The sequence below is a fragment of the Hesperophylax consimilis genome, chromosome 12 (assembly GCF_061612785.1).
Source record: "Hesperophylax consimilis isolate HC1 chromosome 12, BYU_Hcon_1.0, whole genome shotgun sequence".
NCBI classification, from domain to species: Eukaryota; Metazoa; Arthropoda; class Insecta; order Trichoptera; family Limnephilidae; genus Hesperophylax; species Hesperophylax consimilis.
The window spans coordinates 520,728-530,022 of record NC_142847.1 but is presented as its reverse complement, the minus strand read 5'-3'; the positions used below and the strand labels follow the sequence as shown (position 1 = coordinate 530,022).

At 35.5% G+C, this 9,295-nt stretch overlaps 1 protein-coding gene across 1 annotated transcript in view; it reads right to left on the bottom strand.

The window, feature by feature from the left end:
- Positions 1 to 6,263: 6,263 nt before the first annotated feature.
- The window catches only part of nudE (Nuclear distribution protein nudE), a 42,040-nt gene continuing 39,008 nt past the window's right edge, over positions 6,264 to 9,295 (bottom strand). The window contains exon 8 of the mRNA XM_089637989.1: positions 6,264 to 6,293. Within this exon, the coding sequence (XP_089494115.1) occupies positions 6,279 to 6,293 (15 nt within the window). The 3' untranslated portion in view covers positions 6,264 to 6,278. The remainder of the gene's footprint in view (positions 6,294 to 9,295) is intronic.

Below are 9,295 nucleotides of genomic sequence, written 5' to 3'. Positions count from 1 at the left end.
ATCCTTCCGATTTTAAAACCAGGCCAAAATCCATCTGAAATCTCATCCTATCGTCCTATTGCTCTTTCGTCATGTTTAATGAAAGTAGCAGAACACTTGATAAAGAACAGATTGGAGTGGTTTGTTGAAAATAACAGAATTATCTCTCCTAATCAATATGGCTTCCGGAAAAAGAAATCAACCATAGATAATTTAAGTGTGTTAACAACAGACATCCGTATATCTCAGTCCCTTAATTCTTGCACTCTGGCCACATTTCTTGATCTTTCGTCAGCTTACGACGATGTATTGATTAACATTTTGAAAGAAAAATTAATAAAAATAAAAATTCCCTTAAAACTAGTTCAATTTATCATTAATTTACTAACAGACAGATCTATTATTATCCACTTTTCCTCAAAAACGATAAATCGCAAACTATGGAAGGGGTTACCTCAGGGGTCTGTAATCAGTCCATTATTATTTAATATATATATAAGTGATTTAGACAATGTAATTCCTTCATCTATCAAGCGACTTTATTTTGCTGATGATTTCCTTATATATTTACCACACAAAAATCTATCGCGCGCTGCGAAGGAATTGAATTTGGCTTTACATAATATTAAAGTTTGGTTGTTGACTAATGGGATGAATTTAGCTACGTCTAAAACCAAAGTAGTGGCTTTTACGCGCAAAAGAAAAATACCCCCCTTTTCTGTCTGCTTTGATAATGTCCCTCTTCAAATCGTTAAGCAAATTAAATTTCTTGGACTACTTTTGGATCATAAACTTTCCTGGCTCCCGCATATTCAGAACATTTCGGCTAAGTGTGAAAAGGGGCTTAATATTATGCGAGCTGTTTCCAGAGTGTGGTGGGGATCTCATCCTACTACTCTTAAATTAATGTATGGTGCTCTAGTGCGAAGCCATTTGGATTATGGAACATTTCTTTTCGATCCTCTTCCTAAATATTTGGACAAAAAACTTGAAAGAATTCAGTCCAAAGCGCTCAGAATAATTATTGGAGCGATGAAATCTTCTCCAATTAATTCTCTCCAGGTAGAATGTGTTGATCCCCCCTTAATTTTGAGGAGACAATTCCTGGCTGATAAATATATTTTTAAATCTTTTTCTGTATCGCGTCACCCTTTAGAACAAAGCCTTGATTATTTGTTCAATAACTTAAATAACGAAAAAAGATCGACAGATAAAAATCGACTTCCTCTCCTTCTAAAAAGTTTTCTTTCATTCAAATCTCTGTCTTCTTTCCTCCAAAATCTACAAAAAGATCCTATCCTTCCTATTTTCACTATCCCATTTGATTCTATCAATTATATCCCCAACGTTATAACTTCAGACTTCCGAACTGATATTTTAACCTCATCTAATCAAAATGTTGAGGAAAAATTTAAAAACATTACATCTTCAAAGTTTCCAGAATTTCCACTCATTTACACAGATGGTTCTAAGTCTGATAACAAAGATTGTGGAGCTGCGGTACACATTCCCGAATTCGATTTGTCTTATAAATTGCCTAAAGAAATTTCTATATTTACTGCAGAATGCTTCGCAATTGAACAAGCTTTGAGTCAAATCCAGCTTTTCAATATTCGACGAGCCTTACTGTGCACTGACTCACTAAGCGCAGTGTTGAAAATTTCCTCAAATATCCATAAACCAGAAGACTATATTATTTATAATATCAGAAACACCCTTAAATCTTTAAATGAATTAATAATTTATTAAATTAAAATTAAATTTGGTTTGGGTCCCTGGCCATTTAGGAATTGAGGGTAACGAGAAAGCCGATTCTCTAGCTAAACTTGGAACAATTTCTGGCTCTAATCCTTTAGATTTTAGAATTCCTATCTCTGACGTCATCCCAATTCTTAAATCCAACATGATTTGCTCCTGGGAAGAAAATTGGACTAATACGAAAACCCGAACTGGTGCTTTTTATGCTGGAATACAAAATCATATACCAAGTAAACCTTGGTTCCACGGCAAGAAAAAATCCAAAAGATCTATATCCTGTATCTCGAGAATGAGAATTGGTCATTGCTCCATTGCATCCCATTTGTTTAAAATCCGGGTCCTAGATAGTCCACTCTGCCAGTGCGGCATGGAAAATGAGACTCTTGATCATGTTTTCTTTAATTGTAAAAATCATTCATCTTGCTCCTGGGACGAAAATTGGACTAATACGAAAACCCGAACTGGTGCTTTTTATGCTGGAATACAAAATCATATACCAAGTAAACCTTGGTTCCACGGCAAGAAAAAATCCAAAAGATTTATATCCTGTATCTCGAGAATGAGAATTGGTCATTGCTCCATTGCATCCCATTTGTTTAAAATCCGGGTCCTAGATAGTCCACTCTGCCAGTGCGGCATGGAAAATGAGACTCTTGATCATGTTTTCTTTAATTGTAAAAATCATTCATTTTTCAAAGGCATTTATCGTTTACTTATAAAAATCACCCACCAATCGCCCCTTAGTATTCCTTATTTACTTTCTCTCAACAATTCTCGCATTTTCTCAGTTCTATACAAGTTCATAGACTTGAATGACTTCAATATTTGAGATTTCCTATTACCGTATAGATTTCCCATAAAATTATAACCATCTCCCCTAACTTTAACGGCACATAGCACTCTCTTTGGGGTGAATTGCCTAATACAAAAAAAATAAATTATTATTGTATCATTATATAATTAAAGATTTGCTGTCAACTTTTCCAAATAAATAAATAAATAAAAGTTATTGTGACAAATTTAATTTGTTTACGTCAAATAAATTAATGGAAAAAAATTGAAAAAAAAACACCTGTTACAGACAGACCCCGAGATGATTCCGTTCCGTATTGCCGAGTTGGATATGGAACACAAAAATTAATTAAAATATTTTTTGATAACTTTTGAAGGTTGTACTCAACATAATATTATCCCTTTATAGGACACTTTTTTTAAGATACAACTACTGAACCAAAAAAAACTTTTATATTTGACTAAATATATTGTTCTAGATTTAAAAAAAAAAAAAATATTTTACAAGAAAATGTGTGATGGTAAGTACATACACCACTGATCGTTTGATGGAATGCTGGTACAGCGTATGTTCAGTGGTACATGCATCTACCACATGTTGTTGAATCGATTATGTTATTATAATATCATATTATACAAATGAATATTGAAATCTATGTATAAGAGGCACCATATTGTTTATTGTGCTACCTATTAGGTACATACACATAACTAGTTTAGTTTTTATTTGACTCTTTTTTAATACGTTATATTATTACAGAAAAATGCACTTTTGGGAATACCTCCTACATCACTTGACATTTTCAATCTTCTTCAATGATCTAATATTTTTTGTTTTTAAACGCTTTATTGTAAAAAAAAATACTGTTTAACATCTACACAATGAAATTAAAACAATTTATGGTCCAGACCTTTCCCTCGCCGGTAAATTTCTTGGTATGCAACCGTCAATTATTTCTGGTAAAAGGCATTGGTGGTAGAAATTTTCTAACAGTGGAACGATTTTTTGCCAGATTTCATCGTCCCTCTCAATTTTTTCATACAGCAAACCTTTTGGACTCCACACAACAAAATAACAATAATTACGACGAGTAATATGTAACTGGCCTTGTACTTGGTAGAAGTAATTATGATTCCGTTTTAATGTTAAAGAATGGTCTTCCAATTTACAGTAATCAATTATCTTTTGTGCAATTCCCTCTTCTGGTGACATATTTGCTATACTATAAGGGCATTTAATTTCAATTATAGAATCCTCACCGATAAGGCCATCCGGACTTGCCGCTAAAAAGTTTTTGGTTTTATCGATAAATAGCACACAAGCGGATACCTGCAAACTTGTTTTTTTTGAAAATTGCTCTATTGCTAGGCTTTCATTTTCTTTTCCATAATTTGTGGCCATAGTTCCTTTGAATTGTGAGTACAGTAAAGAGTTTAATACTCCCGTAACTGAAGTTTTTTGCCAAAGCTTATATATTTTTCCAAAGTTAGACGCCGTTATCCGCTTACGTCTTTCAATTGCCCAGATTGTTATTGCTTTGGCCTACCGTATTCCGTTCGAGCTCTTCCTTATTCGTTGAAGATAATTCTTTGAGAAATTCCTCTTTTTTCGTTTCAAATATTTCAGGTGGCATATCTGGTTCTAATTCCAATTGACCATAATTTTCATAGGGCCCTGTAACTTTTTTTCTTTTTTCTGTCGTATTTTCATTATAATTTAGTTTTTTTTTTCGACACATTTGTGTATTCTCCTTCGAACGTCGTTTTCTCTCTATAAAGTGCTTCGTGTATTTGCCGGGACTGTGGCCTTGGATTTTCTTTTGTATTCTTGAATGGGTTGCCAATTCACTATTCCACGAAGCAACTGCTCCAAAACATCTTGCTTGGTAAGATCCTCTTGTAGTAAAATTTACCCTTTTTCCACCTATAAATTTGGCGATAACGTTGTTGAATTGCTCCACAGTGTTATTTGTCACGTCAATAATAAGACTTTCTGCATTTGCTATTAGAGACAATAAGAATTGTTGGATATCAGTCTATATTCCACAATCTCGAAGATCGCTTACTAAATTTGGATCATCAGTATACTTCTCCGGCTTACAATAGTACGATGCACAATTTTTATGATCACCAAACACATGATTTGCGGTATTTTTTATGTCCATTTTCAAATTTTTTATTTTATCACTTTGTACTGTGTTTTCTTGCTCTTTTCTGTAATTTACTGCTCCAACTACAGCTCTTCTCATGCGTAAAACGTTTGCTTCAACCTTTTTCCTTATATGAACTGGTACAAAGCCTTTAGCGTTGTTGGTTTTTTTTCCAAGTGCTTTCATTTTGTTACAAAATTGCGGAGTAAGTGATTTTTGCACTCTATTTTTTGTACTATAAGGTTAGGACCATATGGCATTTGTTGCATTATTTTTTTCATGATGCTGGAGTCGCCATCACCAACTAGTTTGTTGAATTTCAATCCATGCATTTCCATGCTTCTCGAGAACCCTTCTGCTATAATGTGGGCTTCCATGGCATTAGCACTGTCACGCCAGTTTATGAAGCACCTGTGCTCAGAAGCAACTGTGTGTAGTTTAGTAGCTCTAGCACATATGCAGGAGTATGAGTTTCGCACTCCCAGAAATAAAACATTTTTAGTTCGTAGTGCAACTATGCACCCTGCGCCAGATGAGGAGCTAAATCCACTTTTGTACGACCTCTTTGCCCAGGAGCCATCTGCAACCACCGTTACCAAAGGATAGCCACCCTCGTCTACGTCACCGTTTAAAATGGCTAGACTTTTTTCTTCTTCACCAGCTGCGATCATTTCTTCTAAGGCACATTCTTCAATTGTTGGCTCTAAACATTGTTCTATGTTCGTGTAAGTTTTACAATCCATATTTGGCATATTTAAAACCCCACAAATTTCATTCCATTGTGAGTACCCATTTCCTGTACACATCACTCCTTCGACGACGGCAGTATTTATAGACATTTTCCGTTTCGGGTCTTCGGAGTGTACGTATTCTATTTTCTTGCACATTTTACACTCGAAAACATACTGGCTTAGAAGACCATTTCGTCGTTCCTTCACAAATTTTAAATCGGAAAATGTGCAGTTGGTGTGTTCGTGCTTTATATTTGATATCTCCGAAAACAAATATTTTATATCCACAATTCTGCGACCTTCGAAATTATGTGTTTCATCAATATGGTCTGGTTCTATCACCAAATCATCAAGCGTTGTTGATGATGATGAACTTGCGTTTTCGTCTATATTTGGAGCAAATGATTCATCCATGGAAGTTTCATGCATTAGTGAAGATGTAGTTAAGTTTCCAAAAGTAGTATCGATGACATCCATATCCCTGTAAATGCAAATGATTTATTTATTTAAATTTGTCCATCCCATTTTCCCGTTATACATGCTACATAATACACGGCTCTCATAGCATAAATCTTTAGGTTTTTCTCGTAAGTCGCTCACGTAAGAGAGTTATGGCAAAATTATCAATGTAAACGATACCCATTGGTAATTTTGCCATAACTCTCTTATGTGAGCAACTTACGGGAAAAAAAAACTTTACGTAGGTAAAGGTAACCTTAGGAAGGTTGAGTAGTAAGAGTAACAGGAAAGCGATATTTCGACTTACCTAGATATTGAACGTGGTGCAACATGAATCTGTCGTTTGATACTAATAATCGGTTTTTTTCGTCTAGTAGATAAAAACAAACGCGCTTTGTTTCCATTTCTTTTACCCATTATTTATCTGTAAGAAAAAAAATTTTGAGTTGAAGGTAGGTAATATAGTAGTCGATTTTATGTAACTCAATTTATAAATAGGTACACATATATTATGCTACGTATATATTTGCGAATAGTGGCGTGCACAGAATTTGAAAATTGAAATTTCGGAAAAAAAATAATTTTCAGCTACGACAACATCATTAATGTCGTATTTTCAATCTTAGGATTCTAGCCCACTGAAAAATCAGTGCACGCCACTCTTTGCGGACAGAGACGCGAGCCGAACCACGAATTATGGTAAAGGTACGAAGCAACCGCAAGCGGCGCAGCGTTTCGGGCAGTTTGCTTTTGCTTCGTTCCTTTCCCATAATCCGTTGTTCGGCTGGCGTGTGTATACGCAGCCTAAGACGTAGAATAATATTTATTATAGGTTACTAGATATGTTAACAAATGTACCGACTTTCACTAATGCACTTTATGCATACAGTCAAAACTTATGAATTTACGTTATTCAGGGAGAGCCAAAAAACAACAACATTTTTAGCGATATTTATATGTTTAATTAAAAAAGGACCTACTGCGCCTATGCTGCCGTTTTATAAAAAAATATGGTATGAATCTCCCGATATTACTAAACCAAAACAGCGTGCATCTTACTTTACTAATAGTTACAAGATGAATGAACTATGAGCGCAGAAGATATCTATTATATAGGAATACGCACGCTCAAGTCGCGACGCGTATTGACTTATCTGTTGCAGCAGGCAGCAACCTGTATACACGCACGCACAAGTCTCATTGACTTGTGCGTGTGCAGAAGATGAGCTCGGAGCAGGCAGTCACATGTATATACCTACGCACAAGTTGCGATGTGACTGAGATGATGAGTCAACAGCAGGCGCTCTAGTTGCGAGTTGCGACATGACTTTTTTATGTGTGCAGCAACCTGTATACACGCACCCACAAGTCTCATTTACTTGTGCGTGTGCAGAAGATGAGCTCGGAGCAGGCAGTCACATGTATATAACTACGCACAAGTCGCGATGTGACTGAGGTGATGAGCGAACAGCAGGCGCTCTAGTTGCGAGTTGCGACGTGACTTTTTTATGTGAATACCGCACAAGAGTCCGAACTGCTCCCGTCTGGAGCCAGTGAGACTGTGGATTCCCCGATTGGCGACTTAATTGGACTAGTATTACAAAACCCTGTAAGCTGATAGCTGATTTGGCCGTAACTAAGTCGCCGCGTGTATCATTATTTCTCCAGACAATTATTTTATATTATATTTGATTACTATTCTTTTTAATGAATATTATTTTTAATATTGTGAAACAACATAAATTAATTAAAATCAATTTACTTGCGCACGCCGTGATTTGAATCCGAGACCTCCGGACTCGAAGTCGAGAGCCTTACCCCTCAACCACGGAGGCAAAATAAATGTATCTACGTACATATTTGTAGTAAGTAATAATAATAATAAAGTTAAGTACAATACAATATTAAATAATGTAGACCTCGCTATTTTATTACGAATATGTACCTAGGCACCTACTTAATTTTTGGAATAAATGAATAACAGTAAATGAAATAATAATAACTGATCGCGATAATATGACGCGAAGTCGCTATCGGGCGCGGCGCGACGATTCGTGCTTCGAACACCTGCAGCCACGCACACACACGCATTGGGGTTCACCAATACACCGATAGCGCTTTTGCTGTCCCCGCTGAGATGAACGAAATAGAAATAATTTTTACAAATACCTATCGTTAAAATATCTCGGCGCTCCTGCGCGCCCTTAACCCTCGATTTGTCTGTTTCCAAACATCTTTATCGCTGATAATTTAAGTGGCCCCGCCCACTTTCACAGACAATAAAATAACATCAAAGTAAAAACTTTCAATCTAAATTAATATTGATGAGTTCATATTTTACTTATTATTAATACAGATAATTTGTTTTGAGTACCGTGATACACAAACCGATTTTTAAAATTATTTTTAAAAATGTAAATATATTAAAAATAAAGCATTAGCTTGACTTTTACTAATGCTGCGAAAGCGCGAAAATACATTAACACAAATTTGACGATTGATGTTTCTCCTCCGTGTGTTAACATGAAACTAAGCAACTTGGACAAAATAAAAACCAAAAATAGCAAGGACCTCACGCAGAATGGAAAAATTAATACTATAGAGTTTACAACATCATTCGGCATTCAAAACGGCATTGTTGACAATAAAAAACGGTTAAAGAAATCGTTGTCATTCAATGTTTGGCTGTCGCCGCCTGTGTAACTCGATATTATCGTTCATTACGTTCGCCCACTCTGCAATATCTATTATAAATATTATCATAAATATCTTCATATTCACTGTCCATATTAATTTAATGCTAAAAATAATAATAAAATTGTCAATAAGCAATACGAAAAACAATGCGTGAACCAAGTGACGTTCGACATTTCGCTGTCACTTTTCACTCTGTTGACACTTTTTATAACTAACTCTTTTACTGAGCCGGGGCGTATAACTCCCGCATGACCTTGTAACCCTGATGGGAGGAGTTATTCAATACCCAAATTCTCATAGACAAAGCTGTTGTGGCTGAAAGTTCAGATCTCATTGGCTTAGAGCAAAAATTGTAGTTTGATCTCTCGCTCTCTACCATAGCGACTTGTGTAACAGAAAGAGAAGCTAAGCATGCTTTATGCTCCGATAAAAATTAACGGTAATTTCCAAGACGCCATTTCGTAAGTTGAAAAGTCAGTTGAAGTTTTTAGCGTAAATATTTTGAATTTTCTTTCACCCATCTAAAAATAATGTTACGTGCTAGAATTCTTCAAGGTGGTAAATTAATGCCGTGTTGTGTTAAAGTGTGTTATCCGGTCTATCTCCACCAATTGAAAGAAGGACCCGAACCCGTTGTAAAATACAGGTACTAACCTCTCGTTCTTTGATACAATGTTCCTGATTTCTGAATGTACTTCATTGGCTAATAATTTAATTAATTTTCCTTTT